The 22260-nt window shown below is 36.5% G+C and overlaps 2 protein-coding genes and 1 pseudogene across 2 annotated transcripts; all 3 read left to right on the top strand.

Moving 5' to 3' along the window:
- The first annotated feature begins 5470 nt into the window (after window positions 1-5470).
- Window positions 5471-6457, top strand: LOC122111204 (annotated as a pseudogene).
- Window positions 6458-13166: 6709 nt separating this feature from the next.
- Window positions 13167-14108, top strand: LOC122111203 (olfactory receptor 14J1-like). Its single transcript, XM_042683930.1, has one exon. It carries the CDS (start codon window positions 13167-13169, stop codon window positions 14106-14108), a length of 942 nt encoding a protein of 313 aa, XP_042539864.1.
- Window positions 14109-21318: 7210 nt separating this feature from the next.
- Window positions 21319-22260, top strand: LOC122111202 (olfactory receptor 14J1-like). The gene has a single exon (XM_042683929.1). It carries the CDS (start codon window positions 21319-21321, stop codon window positions 22258-22260), a length of 942 nt encoding a protein of 313 aa, XP_042539863.1.

Genomic DNA, 22260 nt, shown 5'->3' with positions numbered 1-22260 from the left:
AAGCAGGAGAAAGATAGTTTATGGCTTCTAATCTCTCAGAGAGGTATAGAGTGAGGCACTGTCATGAAAGGTAGCATGTTATTCCACATTGAATCACACTGGGGAATTACATTGGATTATAATTAGGACAAAACAGTAGGTCAGAGAGCATATAAACACATGGTCATAATGTCAGGGTGGGAGATGACCATAGAGAAAGGGAGAGATCTGATGTATACCTACTGAGAAGTTTAAACAGTGGATAACTTGTCCAGTGAAGGGCATGGTCCCAAGTGATATGGAATCAGTCTATCCCTTAGATGTCACTGTGGAAATAGAGTACAGCTCACATGGCCTCAGAAAAGTAAACACTACATGTGTTTCTGCTAGGTATGATTTACAGCTATCTAGATCTTTCAAATCATTCAAATTCCCTGGTCTCTTCTTTCTGACAGGGTCTTTATGGATGTCTCGCATGTTAGGAAAGTCTTAAGAGCAGCTTTGTCCTAGATTCATGTATTTATTTCCAGGCAAGACTAGGAGCTTCATACCTTAAGCTGAAGTAGATCTAAGTACATTATAATTTTTTTTAAAGTGCACTTTGTGATTGTATAGAAATACAATAAGTAACCATCACCACCCCCATATTACAAAAACATGCCACTTCAAAAATAGAGTAATAAAATATCATGCACAAATATTGTTTGCACCATTCCATATATGTAAGAATAGTTCAAATTATACCAATTCAAAAATGTAACATGACACATAAGAACAAAAATCATATGATCAATTCAATAGATACAACCAAATCTTTAACAAAATTCAATATCCATTTAGGATAAAATCCGTTGAGAAACTAAGAACACAAAGATTGTCCCTTTAAATAACAAGAGTTATATATGCACAACCTAACCTTGTGCTAAATGAAAAAATTGAAATCATTGCCTCTGAAGTTCGAAAGGAGACAAACATGTCTACCTCTGCATTCTTATTGAATAGTGTTTGAATTCTGAGCTGGATCAATAAAGCAAGAGAAAGAAAGAAGGGGGACTCAAGCAGGAAATAAAGACATCAAGTTATTCCCATTTACGGATGATAGGATCTTGTACAGAAAATTGACAATGCCTATAAAAGTAGGAGGAGTACTCAGAAATCACCAAGAGAATGTGGATTTACATTTATTTCCAATAACTTAGAAAGCTGCTGCAAAGATTTTAGTCAATTTCAATCTATCTTCCCAGGTGTGATCTTCCCAGGTGACAATGCTCCTTTAACAGGATTTCACTATTTTAATCACTCTGTCGCATATTTGCATTTGCTACATCACATATCATTCACTATCACATTTTCACCATCCTTAGCATCATAATGGATCACCAACCTAACCACTCAAATCTGAGATTCAACATATAAATCCAGTTTCATAGATGAATATAAGCATTAATTTCTAGTTTTACAACACGCCTGAAATTTCAGATTAATGTATGTAGGGGAAAATAAGTGTATTTATCTTTAGAAATACATGAATTAACCAAGTGTTCTCCACATGTGGTGCTCAGACCATTTACAGCAGCATCTAGGTTTCTGGCAGACATTCAACTTCCTGGGTGTCCCATGAGACCATTTGCATCCAAATTTCTGAATGTGGATCGCGGATTCCTGAGTTTTAACAAGCTCTCCTGGCAATTTACATATCATGGGCACACTGGGAGCCACTGAAGTGGGACAATATTACAGCCTACCAAACCATTCCTCACTAGTGTGGAGACCTTAAACAATCAGGTGATAGTGTTGCAGAATATTTTTGTCATTTAGTTCAAAGTTCCAGTTCCAAAAATACTCTAGTCCTCAAACAAAGAAAACTTGAACAAACTTTTTCTCTAGGGAAAGAAAAACATGGTTTAAAAAATATGTGGGACTAGAGAGGAGAAATGTTAGAAGCTCATGATCATCTTGGATATCTACTAGCAGACTAAGGACACTTGTGGTGAGTTTTTCCAGTTTGGGGGTAAGAGGGAAAGGTTTTATGACAAACCTAATACACTTCATAGTGTATTTAGAAAATAAGACCATAAATTTAAACAAGGAAAGAAGCTTACCTCCCTAATGAGCAGATTAATGAAGTCTGCATATTTTGTTCAAATAAATGTATTTAAAGTATTGGGCTACATATGAGAAACCTGTAAATGGGAAAAAGCTTATGTTTATGTGTTTATATATGTAAAACATCTATAAAAACTTCTTCAACATCTCTGATGTTATTTGGGGGCAAACTTTAGATGTACATACATGGAAGTTAATTGTGGCTGTCCTGTGTTCTTTCATGCTTTTTATTAGTATTGATAAAATTTACATATAAGTAATCAGTTAAATAAGCAAAGGCAAAGGCCTAGAGTTTACATCTCAATTCTTTTATGTAAGAATTCTGACACATAATGTTAAACCTGTTAAAATACAGATTCAAATATTAAATGTTGTTGTCTGTTCTGGGGGTTGAACTCAGTCTGGGCACTGTCCGTGAGCTTTAAGTTTTTGTACTCAAGGCTAGCACTCTACCACTTGAGCCACTTCTCCACTTTCAGCTTTTTGGTATTTAACTGGAAATAAAAGTCTCATAGACTTTCTTGCCCAGGCTGCCTTTGAACCATGGTCCTCAGATTTCAGCCTTCTAAGTAGCTAGAACTACTGGCATGAGCCACCAGTACCTAGGCATTCAAATACTGAATTGATATGGTAGCAATCAGATGAAAATACATTGTGATAGATTCAACCTGGCATGGTTACCTGACCTATAAAAACAAACACTCAAAATTTCTGTTTAATTACTTCTATTGAGACTGCTTGTATAAATTTGGCAGCTTAAAATACAAAATAAAACAAAATTACATATGGAAAAGAATTCTGTGTATCATCTTATAAACTTGAAGAAAAGATGGTAGGAAAAAAGCAGATCATGGAGCAAGGTACAATGGTCTTTGATCTGTTAATCTACCTAGTTTGGTGACAGAAACAGCAGGACTATCAGTTCTAGTCCATCCTGGGCAAAGTGAGCAAGATCTTGTTGCAAAACCAAAATGGAAAGGAAAGTGCTCAAAGTTAATCTCAACCATAGGGCCCTTGATTAAAGATCACATGAATCTGGGTTCAAGGCCCATTGTTATAACAAAAAGTAAAATAAAATTTAGAACCTAGAAACAAAACAGTTATGTTAAAATGCTAACCTGATCTCTAATGCTTCATATTTTCTCACATGGTTTGATATTTGAGTGGAAATCAGTAAATTTGAGAACACTCTAGGTAAAATAAATCTGTTTCATAGTCATAGGATAAGAGTCATGAGATCTTCAAGTGTGGCAGTTAAAACAAAAATTGAAATCTTTTAATAAACTTAACAATCAGCTGGGTGCCAGTGGCTCATGCCTGTAATCCTCAGGAGGCTGAGATCTGAGGATCACAGTTCAAAGCCAGCCCAGGCAGGTAAGTCCAAGAGACTCTTATCTCCAGTTAAAGACCAGAAAACAGGAAGTGGAGCTGTGGCTCAAGTGGTAGAGTGCTAGCCTTGAGCTGTAGAGCTCAGGGACAGTTTCCAGGCCCAGAGTTCAAGCCCCATGACAGACAAACAACAACAACAACAACTTAACAATAATTTGTATTGCAATCTGAAGCTACTGAATGTCCCAGTCAATAAAATCAAAATGCTAAGTTCGTTCTCCAACAGAGCAAAGATGAGGAGGAGCCACAATGATTCTGTACTGTTAATAGAAAAGGCAAGAATAAGATGACAAAAAAATGCTCTTTCAGTTTGGTCAGTAATCAAAGTAGAGTCCTCACCTCATAGTTTAGTAGTCTGTAGATATCATTTCTAAAAGGATGATTTGTTGAGCCACGATAAGTATCAGGTGAGATTTTACATGGTTTAGAACAAACACTATTAAAGACTGATATAGAAAATTTTGCATTTGTTACTTAGAATGGAAGAGTATATGATAACATTAGATCAATTACTAATTAATCCTTAAATGCTAATATAGAAGCTAGTATTGGTGGGGGGGGGGGGGAGAGGATGGGAAGGGATGGGAAGGGGAAACAAAGGAGAAGACTACAATGCTTGATAAGAAATGTACTCATTATCTTGCCCATGTAATTGTAACCCCTCTGTACAGTATTTTCACAATAAAAAATATATAAAATTAAATTAAAAAAATAAGTTAGTGACAAAAGAACAAATGGATATTTCCATTCTATAAAGTACAAAATCCTGCCTAAGTAACTAGAAAGCCTCCCTTCTCTGAAATGTTGATTACTATCTATCTCTAGCCTCTTCCTAAAAATTTTTTGTGGATATATTTTCTGTTGACTTTAAAACTATCGCAGAGCAATTGAGATAAAAGTTAGATGTAAAGATAAAAAGAAATTTAAAGAAAAAACTGTCTTTTTTTAAAGGTCCTTTGTAGTATACAATGAACACCAATTTGATTGTCTTACCTGAAGTGTAAATAAAGAGCAGTTAAAGCAACTCAAGGACAGCAATGGGAGGGAGGGAATTAGAGGGAAAGAGGAAACAGCTTACACTAAGCAAAAGGAAAGAAATGTACATATCACCCAAGGTGGAAGAAATAATTGTTTTGTCAATGCTCACAGAATTCACAAACTTTATAGACCATGATAATGACAATTTGCCTTGTGAAGGTTAAAATGTTTGTGACTTTCAGTATTATTAACCCACAATACTGTGAAATTTATGTAATCACTTAATCTCAATAAAAAATTATTTTAAAAAGTGTTGAAAGAGAGCTTACTAGATATGTCATACAATAAAATGAGATACCAAATTGAGAGTAGAATGCAGCTCCTTTCTTTTGTTTTTTTTTTTAAATAAAATATCAATCTAATTAAACTGTAATTAAAAGGAAAATTATATTACCTATTTTAGCCTATGGTTCCAAAATAATGGAACCTCTCATGGAAATGATCGTATTGTTATCTAGGAAGTAAAGAAGTATTAGTTAATCATAGCTAATACATAAGTAATACAAATAATAAGTAATAAAAATATACTAATAACATAAACATAACCCCCCAATGTTTAGAAATCTGTCACCATGCATTCATTGAAGTATTTGTGTTGATTACTTTTGATCAAATCAATGGATTTCCTCTGTAAAGGAGTACTGTTTCTCAAGTAGCAAACACACATATTTTCCCCTGAATGCAAATTTACACCAATTTACACAACTACACACATTTACACTCAAAAGTTACTCCTTGTTTACGAGTATAAATTGAATATCCCACATAGACTAGAAATATATATTTTTCACCTTTGGATTATCAACATCAAATACATAACAATCTAGTACATAACAAGTACTTACAATATTAATCACTGGAATAAAGAATAATAAATATATAATTTATTTTATTATAATTCTACCACATTTCCCTACCTTTTACTATTCCAGCTGCTGCCACAATTTATATTTTCAAAATGATGAAGACAAATGGAACCACAATACCTGGATTCCTCCTCGTGGAACTGCAGCTCTTACATGCTTTCTTGTTCTTAGTGATGTACCTAATGGCCTTACTAGGTAACTTTATCATTATCACCATCACCACACTGGACCCTCATCTCCAATCTCCAATGTATTTCTTTCTGAAGCAACTTTCCCTTCTGGACTTCTTGTTCATCAGTGTCACAGTCCCCCAGTCCATTAGCAATTCCCTCACAGGCAATGGCTATATTTCCTATGCTCAGTGCATGCTCCAAGTGTTCTTCTTCACATCTTTGGCCTGGGCTGAGGTGGCCATTCTCACAGTGATGTCTTATGACCGCTATGTAGCCATTTGCTTCCCACTGCACTATGAGTTCATCATGGATCCCAGAAACTGTACAAGAGCTGTGATAGCTGTATGGGTCAGCGGAGGTATCTCGGGAACTTTGTACACAGCTACCACACTTTCTATCACATTCTGTAGAGACAAAGTAATTCACCAGTTCTTCTGTGATATCCCCCAACTGATCAAGCTCTCCTGCTCCAATGATTATCTTGCAGTCATTGGAGTGGCTGCATTCATGTCTACAGCTGCCTCAGCCTGTTTCATCTCCATTGCCCTCTCCTACATCCACATATTCTCCACAGTTCTAAGAATACCCTCTGCTGAAGGCCGGTCTAAGGTCTTCTCCACCTGCCTGCCCCACCTTTGTGTTGTGTCATTTTTCCTCTCCACAGGCATGTGTGCATATCTCAAACCAACCTCAGACTCCTCAACTGACTTAGATATTTTACTTTCTATCGTTTACACAGTAATTCCCCCAACACTCAACCCTGTTATCTACAGTCTGAGAAATGAAGCCATGAAGAGAGCCATACAGAAGTTAGTGTTGGATAGAAAATTCACTGAGAAATAAATGTTTTGTGGTGCCATTAATGGTTCTCCAATATCATGTATAAGGAAAAATTTTATCAGCTGAATTCCTACAACATGTAGTGTTACTACAAAGCATTTGAACGATTTGTTTTGTCCCTTCAGGATAAAGGTGGACCCATTCCAACAATGAGATATACAAGTCATTATGTTGAAAAATGAACTTTACAACTTTGGGGAGGGGGGAGCAGATGGGAAGGGGAAACAAAGTAGGAGGCAACTATACTTGATAAGAAATGTACTGAATACCTCGCCCATGTAATGTAACCCCCCTGTATGATATTTTCACAATAAAAAAATAAAATAAATAAATAAAAAGCATTTGAAATACATTCTATTCATAAACTCTTTTGTTGAATGGCAACTCCTTTCTACAATTACTTAAAGATAATAAAAATATTTAATAAAGTAATATTTTGTAGTATATGCTCTTTCTTCCTAGTACATGTACGGTTCTTCTTTTGTGTTAGATATAGTTGTATGTAAAAATGAATATGAACATTCAACAGCTGAATATACCAGATATAAGCACAAATGACTTTATGTCATATCTTTTATCCAATCAGTTATTATCTAACCCATCTACAATAACATAAATATATCAGTTTCCTATGATATCTTTCTACATAATTTTTTTTTGGTGGGTCGTGGGGCCTGAACTCTAGGTCTGGTCCTCAGCTCTTCAGCTCAAGGCTAGCACTCTACCACTTGAGCCATAGCACCACTTCCTGCTTTTTTCTGCCTATGTGGTGCTGAGGAATCGAACCCAGGGCCTCATGCAAGGCAAGGCAAGCACTCTACCACTGAGCCACCTTCCCAGCCCTCTACATAATTTTTATTGTGCTAGTTCTAGGACTTGAACTCTGTCATAACCTGGGAGTTCTCTTTGAGCTTTTTTGCTCAAGGCTAGTGCTCTATCACTTTGAGCCACAGTACCACTTCCAGTTTTCTGGTGGTAAATGGAGATAAGAGTCTCATGGACTTTCTTGCCTGGGTTGGCTTTGAATCAGGATCCTCAGATTTCAGCCTCCTGAGCAACTAGGCAACCCAGCTGTACACAATTTTAGAAATATTGTTTTCATTGATCTGTTGTTTTACTATTGAATTAGATACCAAATAAATTAATTCCTATACCTGTTTTTATTTTTACTATTTTTTATTTAGGTATTAATTTTTTGGTGATACTGAGGGTTAAGTCATGGATTCACACTTGCCAGAAAAGCTCACTGCAACTTGAACTGCGCTCCAACTGGTTTTGCTTTAGTTAAATTTAAAACAGGGTCTGACATTTTAAATGAGTCCATCTCAGATTGTCATCCTCCCAGCTAAGCATCCTACATAATTAGGATTACAGTAGCATGCCAATACATCCATATTGAAGTGGGGTCCAATCTGTCCTTAAACCATGCAAACGTGTTTTTAACCTCCAAAATAACTAAAATTTCAGGGGAACACCTCAAGGATTGGCTCTATTTAGACTTTTTTCTTCTTAAATAATATTATGTGGTTGATTCTTGCATGAGTAAAGTAGAAGGCCAATCTTTGGTTCATAAAGTAACTTTCTTTTTTTATATTTTATTTTATTTTATCTTTTATTGTGAGAATACCGTACAGAGGAGTTACAATTACATGGGCAAGATAACGAGTACCATAAAGTAACTTTCTTAATCTTCTGTTACTCTCATAGATACAATTCAAATGTCCTCATTTGCTTTCATAAATATCAAATCATTCCTTGACATCAGTAATCATTCAAAAGTTAAAAGTAAGTGGAAATCTCAAAATGATTAGTTAGGAGGTTTTCTGCATGAGAAAAGGAGCTGAAGAAGCAGAAAAAGTTTAAGCAAACAAGGCAGGCCCAAAGAAATGTAGGTTGCAAGGCTTCCCACATTTGTAATAACTAGAATATATATCTCCATGGTATTCTTAGCAGAGGATCACAATTGCCCAACTGTTAGGTGCATGTGACCATATATAAAGCAACATATCAAAATGAACTCGAAGAATCGGAAACAAGAGGCATTTATTATATACTGTTTGCAGTTATTGCAATGTTTTTTTCTTTTCGTTTTCTGCATCCTTTGTCTTGTGTGTATGTTTATCTGATCAGGGGAAGGGGAAGGGAATCACAGAAAAAACAGGACTAAGGATGAATTAATGCAAGAAGGATACTCTCTAGACTCTGGGTTGGAAATGAACTTTACAACTTGAGGTGGGGAGTGGAGTTGGGAAAGTGGGAGAAAATGAGGGAGGGGTTAGCAATATTCTAAATGAAATGTACTCATTACCTTAATTATGTAACTGTAATCCCCCATTCATCACCTTTACAACAAATAATTTTTAAAAAAAAAGGACCAAATTCATCCATAGGTAGAAGCCTCCTGAGAATGTGTAACCCAAAATATGGAGCCCATGTATTCTCAATTTATTCTGGACACTTAACTGGCTTTTATCAATTAATTTTTAAAAATATGCTGGCACCAGGAACATATGGTTCTTGTTCGTAGCCCTAGCTACTCAGGAGACTGAGAACATCCAATCTGAAGCCAACAAGGGTAGAAAAGGTAGTTAGTGAGGTCTTATCGCCAATTAATCAGCAAAAATCTGGAAGTGGAAATGTGGTTGAAGAGGTACCAGAAAAAAACAAAACTAAAACATACCGGCCTAAAGTTTCACAATGTATTTTGTTCACTGTTACCTGTACTTTTGATCTATTTGCATTCAAAATGTCATTAATTTTCACAATTATGCATTGACAGCATTAACTCTGGATAGAAATGTTTTTGTGCAATAATGAACATTTAAAATTTTTGTCCTATGAACACTTTAAATCCCCTCTATTTTTCTTAAATTTGGCTTTCAATGACTCTTATCATATCCTAATATTTCTTTCACATATTTAGAGATTTCCTATTTTATTTCTAAATTTTAAGTTACCTATCTGGCTTGTCACTTTGAAATTGTGTTTCTTATACAATTATTTGACAGTATTTCTCATCATCAAAGTACCAAATCGGTCCTGCTCACACTTTCATTTTAAAAATTACATTTGTGATTAAAATTCCTATATTTCCTGACAATAGCTATACATTTAAAATATCTCCAGGATTAGTAACTATTGTTGGTTGAAGTTATTCCTAGTTTTGTCAGTGTTTTATAAGGTGGCCTAATGAAACTCACTGAAAGCTATTAAATAATAGCAGGGTAAGGAGTAGTAGAAACTAGGGGGTCAATCATATTAAAATACAGAGAAATATTAAAATATGAGAGTGTAGGATAATATCGTAAAAGCCTTTTGAGAACTTAACATGAAATAAAGAAGGATAACTTGAGAATGAATGATATGAATGGAAGACAGCTCTTCCCTGGGATGAGTTACATTAGGAGCTAAAGTGACTGAAGGTGGTAAAAGGAGGAAGGAAAATATGATGCTAGTACTTTATATGCATGCATAGAACAGTCAAATCCATTGCAATGGCTTTGTGAAGGAGGAAAAGCAAAGGGTTATGGTTATGCTGTAACGTGCTAAAGCACCAGTCTGGAATGTACAGACACTGAGTTCCAACCCCAAGGCAACCAAAAATACATTAACACTTCCAATTGATGAAAATGCTAAACTTCCCAGATTATTTCAGGGCTCTGTCAGTTTTACTAACAAGAGATGTTGTGGATGTCCACATAGAGATTTTGAAAATAGTTTATTGCATTATCTGAAGTATTTGGAGCTTTTCTCAGGTACTGAAAAATGTTATGAATTAATATGTTTCCTACTTAATTTGCATTAGGTACTAGTTACAAATTACATTGTCATTTTCATTTGCTAGAAAATTTCATGTGGTAGAATTTTAAATGAGACATCAGTGATCATAACTTATTAGTATCTAATTTTTGTAGTTATTCTATAAATTCATTTACATGAATACTTTCATTTTTCAGATAAATCAAAGATACATATGATGATATAAAAAAATGTCTTTGAAAGTTGGGTGCCAGTTGTTTATACCTGTATTTCTAGCTACTCAGGAGGCTGAGATCTAAGAACCATTGTTGAAAACCACTGAAGCAATAAAGTCATGAAGACTTTTATCTCCAAGAAAGAGAAGACTCTTATCTCCAGAAGTAGGGCAATGGCTCAACTGATAGAGGGCTAGTCCTGAGCCAAAACACTCAAAGACATAAGCTCGGAGACAGAAACCAGGCCCGGTGTTCAAGCCCTAGGACTTGCACACTCACACAAAAGTCTCTTCCAAACAGAGAAAAGAGAAACAAGGCATGGTGGTGCACACTTCTATCCCAAGCTATTTGGGAGATTAAGGCAGGATTATCAAGAGTTCAATCCAGGGGCTGGGAAGGTGGCTCAGTGGTAAAGTGATTGCCTTGCATGCATGAGGCCCTGGGTTCGATTCCTCAGCACCACGTAAGCAGAAAAAAAAATCAAAAAAAAAAAAAAAAAGAGTTCAATCCAGTCCAGGCAAAGTTTAGCAAGCAATTATCTCAAAAAAATAAATAAATAAAACCTTAGAAACAAAGTATATGTCTGAATCAAGCAGAAAAGGTCACATAAGGTGATGTTAGGGAAATGAACTCTAAGATATGTATTCAAATGTTTTTTTTCCTTTCATGCGATTGTTTCTAACACATTTATAATATTATTTCTTTGTTGCTTTGTATGTCCCTCCCCCACAGTATAACCCCTGCTTACAGTGTAAAAAAAATGGATGATGCATAGCTTTTTTAAGGCAATTAAAATATTTTTTAAATAGCTTTGTTGAGCTATGCCTCAAACATTTCCTGGGCAAGAATGTTTTTGCCAAAATATAACCAACTATAGAACCAAGATTCAAACTTGGGCACCTAGAGTTTAATGCCTTCATAATAAACACATGTCCATGTACTTTCTGTAATTTAGTTTTTAATGATAACAAGTGAGAGATTCCTTATCTCTGTAACACTTTAACAAATAAGATTAAGAGCAATAAAAATTTCACAGTATTTTAGAAAGAAATTTCTGAAAACTTGAAATCTGTATCATTTTCCCTACTAATCTTATCTCTCCTGATTATAAGCATTGTTTATTGTTTTGTTTGTTTGGGAGGTTTTTAGTTGGTCCTGAGGCTTGAACTCTGGGCCTGGGCACTGTCCATGAGCTCTTCAGCTCAAGGCTAGTGCTCTACTATTTGAGCCATGGTGCTAATTCTACATGATAAGTTTAATAGCCAGGGCCATCCTTGTAAGTTTTTGAAGCAGTACTATCACATGTTTTCTTAGGAACTCTGATGAAACATATTCATTACCTTAAAAATCATAATGAATGACTGAAATAGCTGACCAAAATCTGAGATTCAATATCCAGGTCTCAAAGTTATACATTAAGATGACAACTGGCATCTAAGTATCTACCAAGCCCAATTAAAAGCTCAGTTACTTTAAAACTCATTTAAACTTTCCTGTGAGACTTTCTGAAGTACATGACTTAGCTGGCAAAGTGCTTCTTCCCATGTGGAGCTCAGACCAGCAGCCCAGACAGCACCTGAGAGCCTGGCAGGTGTTCAGCTTCCTACCCAGCTCTCGCCTGAGACCTTCTGAATCAGAACTTTTCCATATAGAGCATGCGCCCTGAATTTTCATGATTCTCTGGACAATTCATATGTCCTTTAAAATTTCACAACCTTCAGCTACACACAACCAAATCTTCTATTTGAAAACACACCCTGTCTTTATATGGAAATTTCAGTGATCCCAAATTTAAGTACCAGAGGGATAAAGAAAAAGATTTATATTCCTCATTTGGAATGTAGTGTTTTCAAAGATGCCACAGTATACCTCCTCCCAAAAGTCTCAACCAACCCTGTTTTCTTAGAAAACCATGCTTTTAAAGTCTGCATGATTCTAGAAGAAATGCCAGATGTTGTGATGACCTTTAATGGCCACCTGCACACCTCGAAGATAAGCGGTGAGTGTTCAAATCTTGAATGGGAAGAGGGAAAGACTATGGATATTCTGAGAAGACTAAGTCTTCAAATTGATTTGGTGAATTGACATTTTTAATTTTAAATAGAGAGGAAGTATAGCTCACTGAAAAATGAGCACATTTTACAACTTATTATACTTAGGGGCAATGAACTGTAAACCTTTGAATTAGGAACATTAGTATTTATGTGTTTGTCTAAGTAAAGACTCTTCCAAGCTCTTCAAAGAATCCTTGACCCAGATAGGTAATAGAGAAAAACCTTTACTGAATACAAGTTCAGTTTAATTACAGTTTTTGTCAAAAGTACCTTTGTGTATTTTAAACTACATATTCAAAGCCAGGAAACTATGACTCAAATAGGTAATCCTAGCTGCAAAGGGGATCATGATCTGAGGATCATGATTCCAAGCAAGCTCAGGCAGGAAATTCCATGAGATTCTTATCTCCAATTATACCACAAAATTGGAAGTAGAACTGTGGCTTAAGTGCTAAAACACTGGTCTTGAGCATACTAGTTTAGTGGCAGTGCCCAGGTCTTGACTTCATGACCAGAATGAACACCAAAAAAAAAGAAACACTAGTGCGTGTATATATATAAATATATATATATATATACATACACACACATACATATACATATATATGATTTCCAATATGGCGGGTTAATTATTAGGAACTGCAGAAATAAACAGTGATTAACACATGGGTAGCTTATTTAAATTTGTTTGACTGAATTTCAAAATGATTTCATTTTCCAGGTGTTAATACAATTTGTATTTTCAGAATGATTACAACAAATGAAACCAAAATGAATGGATTCCTCCTCATGGGGTTTTCAGAGAATCACAACCTGCAGATTTTACAAGCTTACCTGTTCTTGGTGGTGTACCTTTTGGCCTTGACAAGCAACTTCATCATCATCACCATCACAACCCTAGATGAGCATCTCCAGTCACCCATGTATTACTTCCTGAAGCAACTTTCCCTTCTGGACCTCTCCTTCATCTCTGTCACAGTCCCCCAGTCCATTCACAATTCTCTCACAGGCAATGGCTATATTTCCTATGCTCAGTGCATGCTCCAAGTGTTCTTCTTCACATCTTTGGCCTGGGCTGAGGTGGCCATTCTCACAGTGATGTCTTATGACCGCTATGTAGCCATTTGCTTCCCACTGCATTATGAGCTCATCATGGATGCCAGAAGATGTAAGAGTGCTGTGACAGCTGTATGGGTAAGTGGAGGCATCACAGGAACTTTGTACATAGCTGTCATGTTTTCTATCACATTCTGTACAGCCAAAGTGATTCACCAATTCTTCTGTGATGTCTCTCAAATAGTGAAGCTCTCCTGCTCCAATGATTACCTTGCAGTCATTGGAGTGGATATTGTCTTGTCTATGGCAGCCTTACTCTGCTTCGGCTCCATTGCCCTCTCCTACATCCACATATTCTCCACAGTTCTAAGAATACCCTCTGCTGAAGGCCGGTCTAAGGTCTTCTCTACCTGTCTGCCCCACCTCTTCGTTGTCTCATTTTTCCTCTCTACATCCATGTGTGAATATTTCAAACCAACTTCAGACTCTCCAACTGCCTTCGATCTTTTTCTATCTATCTTTTACACAGTAATTCCCCCAACACTCAACCCTGTTATCTACAGCCTGAGGAATGAGGCCATGAAGAGAGCTATACAGAAGTTAATGTTGGACAGAGAATTCACTGAGAAATAAGTGGTTTTATTCAGGCCTTTGATAGATCTCAATATTATACATCTGGAAAGTTTTATTAGCAGCATTCCTCAGTATGTAGTGTCAATAAAAAGCAACCAAGATGCATTGTGTTCATAAACTCCTTTGTTGAGTGCCAACTCTTCTATACAATTACGCAGATATTTTAAAATACATTTTTAAAAAGCAATATTTTATGGTATATACTATCTCTTCCTAGTGTATGTGTTCATCTCTTATGTTAGAGGAATTTTTCCTTAAGAATTAATAGTATATGTATGAGTCAAGCGAAGAAGTCAGATAATGTGATGTCAGGAAAATGAACCCTTAGATATGTATTTTAATGTTTTTTTCTTTCATGCATGTGTTTCTAACGCATTTATAAGATTATCTCTTTGTTGCTTTGTATGTCCCTCCCCCACAGTATAACCCCTGCTTTCACTATATTTGATGTCAGTATAACTTGTGGAGGAGATGGGGAAAAACCAGTTGTTTAAGGATACAGGTGGACTTGTTGCAACAATGAGAAGTACAAGTTGACATGTCCAAAACGAGCTTTACAACGTCGGTGTGGGGGGGGGGGAAGGGGGGCAAGGAGAAGGATTGGGATTGGGGGGGAGGGGGGAGGCTGGGAAGGGATGTGAAGGGTAAACAAAGGAGGAGGCTGCAATGCTTGGTAAGAAATGTACGCATTATCCTGCCCATGTAATTGTAACCCCTCTGTACAGTATGTTCACAAATAAAATTAAATTAAATTAAAAAAAAGAATTAATATGAGTTTTAACAAGTGTGGTAAGTAATATTAACCAGCCTAATATACCAGACATAAGCACAAATGACTATCATATCTTTTACAGACTCAATTACTATTTAACCCATCTACAGATACCTATAAATATATGTTTTCTTTTTGAATTTTGTACCAATGATAGCTTTCTACAGGATTTTTGTTGTGCCAGCACTGGGGCTTGAACTCAGATCCTGGGCACTGTCCCTGAGCTCCTTTGCTCACGACTAGTGCTCTATCACTTTGAGCCACAGAACCACTTCTGCTTTTCTAATGGTTATTTGGAGATAAGTCTCTCCTGGACTTCTTTCCCTAGGCTACCTTTGAGCTGCAGTCCTTAGATCTCAGTAAAGTAATTTTCTTCTGTTACTCTCCTAGATGTAATCTGAATGGCCTCACTCATTTTAGTAAATATCAGATCATTCCTGGAGATTAATCATCACTGTAAATGTGTATGAAACTGAAAAGCTCCAAGGGATTAGTTAGGTGGTTTTCTGAGTAAATAAGGAGCTGAAGAAGCAAAACCAGCAAAAAGGACTACATCCATACAGAGGTGGGAGCCTCCTGAGAATGTGTAACCCATAAAACAGAGCCAGTGTGTGCTCCATTTATTCTGGAAACTCACTGGGTTTTTTTATACACACGCTGGAACCAGGCACTGGTGGCACATGCCTATAGTCCTAGCTACTCAGGAGGTTAAGAGGGGATCATTCAATCTGAAGACATCTAGGGTAGAAAAGTTAGTGAAGCTCTTATAGCTAATTAATCAGTAAAAAACTGGAAGTGGAGGTGTGGCTGCAGTAGTACCAGGAACAAAAATAAAGCTGGCCAAACTTTCACACACTCTTAGGTATACTTTTGATCCATTCACATTCACTGTGTCATTAATTTAGACAATTATTCATTGACAGTTTTAATTCATTCTTTTGCATGATTTTACACTAAATATAGTATGATAATATAATTTAAATTTTTTATCCCATGTGGAACATTTTACACCCCCTCTATAGGGCTTAGTTTTCACTTTCAATAACTTCTGCTCTTATCATACCTCAACATTTCTTTCATTTATGTAGAAATTTCCTAATTTGTTTCCTTATTTTATTTTACCTATATGTCTTGGCAATACTTACATCTTGTGTCTCTCATGCAATTTTAGCAGTATTGGTTATCATCAAAATATCAAATAGATCTTGCTCACACTTTGATTTTCAAAATATACATTTGTGATTAAATTTCTTTATTTCATGCCAATCTCTATGCATTTAAAAATCCAAGAATTTGTAACTATTCCTTAGTTTACGTCATTCTTATTTGTGTCAATGTTTTATACGTTGGCCTAATCCAACCCATTTAAAGCTATTGAATAATAGTAGGTTAAGTAAGGGGTAGTGGGCCTAGAAAGTAATAAAGCAGATTAATCTTATTAAAATACAAGATATGAGAGTGTAGGATACTATGGTAAAAGCCCTGTGAGAACTTAACGTGAATAAGGAAGGATATCTTATGAATGAACGATAGGAATGGAAGGTAGGTCTTCCTTAGGATGAGTACTATTGGGAAGGAAAAGTGAATGGAGGTGGTAAAGAGAAGGAAGGTGAACATGGTGCTAGTATTTTATGTACATGTATAGAATGGTGAAATCTGTTGCAATTGCTTTAGGAAGGAGGAAGTGGAGATAGAGAGTGATGGAGAGAAGTCTGATCAAGCATGTTGTAAGCAAGTATGGAAATGTCACAATGAAATCCCCTGTACTTTAATTAATCTGTGCTAATAAAATATGTTAAAGGAAACTTTAAAAATATTTAATGGAGCCGGGTCACCAGGGCTCACACCTGTAATCCGAACTAGTCAAGAGGCTGAGATCTGAGGATTACGGTTCAAAGCCAGCCAGAGCAGGAATAGCCACGAGACTCTTATCCAAATAACCACCCGAAAACTGAAAATGGCTCTGTGGCTCAAGTGGTAGAACACTAGGCTTGAGCTGAAGAGTTCAGGGACAGCACCCAGTCCCAGAGATCAGAGTTCAAGACCCACGACCAAAAAAAAAAAAAATTTAAAATATTTAATGGAAATCAATATTAATTTAGGAAAGATTTTACTGTTTTTGGCAGTACTGTGGTTTAAATTCTTGACTTTGTGCTTTTCAGGTAGACAAGGTACTACTTGAGACAGACCCTCAGCACATTTTGCTCGGTTTATTTTTGAGATAGGTCTCAATGAGTTGTTTGGTTTTTTGTTTCTACTAGGGCTTGAACTCAGAACCTCGTGCTCTTGCTAAGCTATTTTGTTCACAGATGGCTGTCTAGCACTTCAGTCTGGATCCACTGTCTGCTTTCTTCTGGTTAACTAGAGATTAGAGTCGTGGATTTGTCTGTCTAGCCTAACTTCTAACTGTGATATTCAGATCTCAACCTTCTGGATAGATAAAATTATAGTCATGAGCCATCAGTACCCAGCTCAATAACTGTTTTCCCCAGCTCAGTAGTTCTATAATTCAAAAAATATTCAAAATGTACTCAAAAATATACTCAAAATATATTCAAAAGTATTCAAAACTCAACAAATACTTTGAATCATAAAGATGTCAACTTTAATAAAATTTTATTCACTGATCTTCACCTCGCTGGTAATGTATTATTATTTCTCTAAACAAATCAATCTTTGCTTATTCTATAGTTATGCATGTGTTCATCTACATATTTTCAGGAAATTTTATTATTGAGCATTTCACACTTAGCTCTGAATATACCTGGAATCATTTGAATGAATAGTAGAAGGGAGAGAACAAGTCCCATATCAAAGAACTATTTTCCACAGTTCCAGAACATTTCACTGAAAGACCATGGGAGAGCACCACATTATTGCAGTGTCTCAATTATCATAAATCTCATGCCGGTGTACATATGTGTCTTAATTTACATACTCTGTTCTATGTCAATATCCTACTTAAGCATCATAGATATTGGTGATGGATGCATTCTCTAGCTTTCTTCTTCAGGTTGTGACGTGGTCATATATATTTTGTATTATTATTCAATCATTCTACCAATTCTACAACACCAAGACCTATTTGAATTTTAATAGCCATCAAACTGAATTTGCAGATCTGTTTGAGGAGAATGGATGTTTTAAAAAATATCAAAACTGGGCCTGGGAAGGTGGCTCAGGGGTAGAGCGCTTGCCTTGCATGCCTGAGGCCCTGGGTTTGATTCCTCAGCACCACATATGCAAAAAAAAAAAAAGCCGGAAGTGGTGCTGTGGCTCAAGTGGTAGGGCAATAGCCTTGAGCTGAAGAGCTGAGAGACACAGCCCAGGCCCAGAGTTCAGGCCCCATGCACAACCGTACCCCCCCCCCCCAAAAGAAATCAAAACTTCCATTCCATTCTATGGCTCGTGCAGTGAGTTCACATCTGTTTTCTTAGCTGATTGGAATGTGGAAAAGAGGAAAACAGAAGTTCAAGTCCAGCCCAGGCAAAACATTCATAAAAATCGCATCTCCATCAATAAAATCTAAACATAGTGGAGTGTACTTACCATTAAACTATGGAAAAATATAAATAGGCAGCTCATGGTACAGGTCAGGCCAGGCATAAACATAAACATAAACTATATCTCAAAAAAAAACTAAAGCAAAAGGGTTGTGGATAAGTATCTGTCTAGAAAGTACAAGAACTTGAGTTCAAACCTCGGTACAACCAAAAATACATTAGCACTTCCAATTTATGAAAATGTTAAAACTCCCAAATTATTTAAGTGCATTGTTCATTTTACCAGCAAAATATGCTGTGGATATCAATACAGTGGTATTGAAAATTATTTATTAAACTGTCTGAAGCATTAAGAGCCTTTTTCAGATGATAAAAATGTATGAACTCATATTTTCCCTTGTTTTAGGTAGTAGGCAGCTCAAACTGGGCAACTGTTTCCTTATTATACTTTTAAGTACAAAACTAGTTATACATTGTTTTGTCTTGCATTTTCTAGAAAATGTTGTATGGTAGTATTTTAAATAAAACATCAATAATCATAACTTACTAGTAAGTAATTTTTTTAGTTGTTCTGTAAATCTATTTACTTGAATACTTCCATTTTTTCAGATAAATCAGAGATACCTAAGGATGATGTAAGTATTAAAAATCTCTTCCATAACTGGGCACCAGTTTCCCACACCAGTAAGGCTAGCTATTTGGGAAGCTAAGATCTGAATACCATAGTTCAAAGCCATCTCAAGCAGGAAAGCCAGTCAGATTCTTATCTCCAATTAACCAGAAGTGAGGCTGTGTCTGACCTTGAGCAAAAAGGCTCAAAGACAGAAGCTCAGAGGCAGAGACCAGACCCTGAGTTCAAGTGCCATGACTGGCACACATAGACCAAAAAAGTCCCTTCCAAAAAGACATTGGTGGTATATACCTCCAATCTAACCTACTTGGGAGGTTGAGGAAAAGTTTGGCAAGTCTTTTTCTCAACAACAACAACAAACAAACCATTAAAAGAAAATGATTGAGGCACAGCTTTGTTGAGGCTATTGATATCTTAAAAATATTACTTAGATACCTTTGCTGACCTATGCCTCAAACACTTTCGAGGCAGGAATCAAAGTTTTTGCCAAAAAATAAAAAGTAAATTGCACAACCAGGATTCAAACTTTGGCCACCTGAGTTTGATGCCTACACAATACCACAGAAGCCAATATAGTACAAATGATAACAAGTGAGACATCATTATCTGTGTAACACTTTAACAAATAATATTAAGGGCAATAAAAAGTTCACAATATTTTAAAAAGAAATGTGTGAAAACTTGAAATCAATAACATTTTCCCCTACTAATCCTATTTCTCCTGATTGGCGTTGAAGGAAAAACCCCAAGTATAGAAAATCCAAGATATAAGCATTGTTACAGAATATCAAGGTAAAGTTTAATAATCAGGACTATCTTGTGAGTTATTCAAGAGTACTGTTACATGTTTTCTTAGGAATAGCATACTGAATGACTGAAATAGCTGACCAAAACCTGAGATTCAATACCCAGGAATCAAGATGAAACATGAAGATGACCACTGACATCTCAGTTTCTAGGAGGCCCACCCTTACAGGCTCAGTGACTTTAAAACTTATGTTAACTTTCTTATGAGACTTTCAGAAGTACACGACTTAGCTAACAAAGTGCTTCTTCCCTCGTGGAGCTCAGACCAGCAGCCCAGGCCCCACCCGACAGCCTGGCAGGTGTTCAGCTTCCTTCCCAGCTCTCACCTGAGACCTTCTGAATCAGAACTTTTCCATACAGAGCATGCGCCCTGAATTTTCACAATTCTCTAGGCAATCCATAAGTCCTTTAAAGTTGGCAATCATGAAACTACAGGCCACAAAATCTTATATTTGCCAACACACTCTGTCTTTATATGGAAATCCTAATGATCCCAAATCCAGATGCCAGAGGGAGAAAGAAAATGCTTTATTTTCCTTCTTTGGAACGTATGTGTTTTCAAAGACACAACTTCATACCTCTGACAAGCTTCAACCAATCTTGTTCTCCAGGAAAGTAAAGGTGTTAAAATCTGTGTGATTCTAGAAGAAATGTCAGATATTGTGATGTCCTTTCAAAGCTACCTGTACACCTAGCAGACAAGCGGTGAGTGTTCAAATCTTGAATGAGGAAGAGGGAAAGACTATGAATATTCTGATAAAACCAAGTCTTCAAATTAGTTTGAGAAATCAAGATTTTTAATTTTGAAAAGAGAGGAAGCATAGCTCACTGAAAAATGAGCACATTTTGCAGCTCACTATTTATGTGTATTTATTATGCTAATGAGCAATGAATTTAAAACCTTTAAATTAAGTTTATTGATATGTTTTCATTTAAGTAAAGAATATTCCAAGCTCTTCAAAGAATCTCTGACACAGGTAGGTAACAAAGAAAAACCTTCACTGAGCATTAGTTTGATTTAATTACAGTTTTTTGCCAATTGACCCTTTGTGTCTTTTAAAATACATATTCAAAGCCAGGAAACGATGGCTCAAACCTGTAATCCTAGCTACTCAGAAGCCTGAGATGTGAGGATCATGCTTACAAGCTAATTCATGCAGGAAATTCCATGAGAATCTTATCTCCAATTAAACACCACAAAGTTGGAAATGGAACTGTAGCTCAAGTGGTTAAACATTAGTCTTGAGTACAATGGTTTAGTGACAGTGCCCAGGAATTGAGTTCATGGACATACATACACGCACATACACACATACACACATAATAAGTTCATAGTAGTAGGATTAATATGTATTATAGTTTTGATATGACAGGTTAATTATCAGCAACAGCAGAAATAAACAGTGCTTAACAGATAGGTAGCTTATTTAAGCTTCTTTCACTGGATTTCATATATGATTTCATTTTCCAGGTGCTAATACAATTTGTATTCTCAGAATGATTTCAGAAAATGAAACTAAAATGAATGGATTCCTCCTCATGGGGTTTTCTGAGAATCACAATCTGCAGCTGTTACAAGCTTGCCTGTTCTTGGTGATGTACCTTTTGGCCTTGACAAGCAACTTCATCATCATCACCATCACAACCCTGGACGAGCATCTCCAGTCTCCCATGTATTATTTCCTGAAGCAACTTTCCCTTCTGGACCTCTCCTTCATCTCTGTCACAGTCCCTCAGTCCATTGGCAATTCCCTCACAGGCAATGGCTATATTTCCTATGCTCAGTGCATGCTCCAAGTGTTCTTCTTCACATCTTTGGCCTGGGCTGAGGTGGCCATTCTCACGGTGATGTCTTACGACCGCTATGTAGCCATTTGCTTCCCACTGCACTATGAGCTCATCATGGATGCCAGAAGATGTAAGAGTGCTGTGATAGCTGTATGGGTAAGTGGAGGCATCACAGGAACCCTGCACATGGCTGCCACATGTTCTATCACATTCTGTACAGCCAAAGAAATTCACCACTTCTTCTGTGATGTCCCTCAAATAGTGAAGCTCTCCTGCTCCAATGATTACCTTGCAGTCATTGGAGTGGATAGTCTCATGGCTGTGGCAGCTTTAGCCTGTTTCATCTCCATTGCCCTCTCCTACTTCCACATATTCTCCACGGTTCTAAGAATACCCTCTGCTGAAGGCCGGTCCAAGGTCTTCTCCACCTGTCTTCCCCACCTTTTTGTTGTCTCATTTTTCCTCTCCACAGGCATCTGTGCATATTTCAAACCAACTTCAGACTCTCCATCTGCCTTAGATCTTTTTCTCTCTGTCTTTTACACAGTAATTCCCCCAACACTCAACCCTGTTATCTACAGCCTGAGGAATGAGGCCTTGAAGAGAGCTGTACAGAAGTTAGTGTTGGATAGACAATGCACTAAGAAATAA

The sequence above is a fragment of the Dipodomys spectabilis genome, unplaced genomic scaffold, assembly GCF_019054845.1.
Source record: "Dipodomys spectabilis isolate Male_0828 unplaced genomic scaffold, ASM1905484v1 ptg000085l, whole genome shotgun sequence".
Lineage (NCBI taxonomy): Eukaryota > Metazoa > Chordata > Mammalia > Rodentia > Heteromyidae > Dipodomys > Dipodomys spectabilis.
The sequence above is the reverse complement of the archived record's forward strand: the minus strand, read 5'-3'. Positions and strand labels throughout refer to the sequence as shown.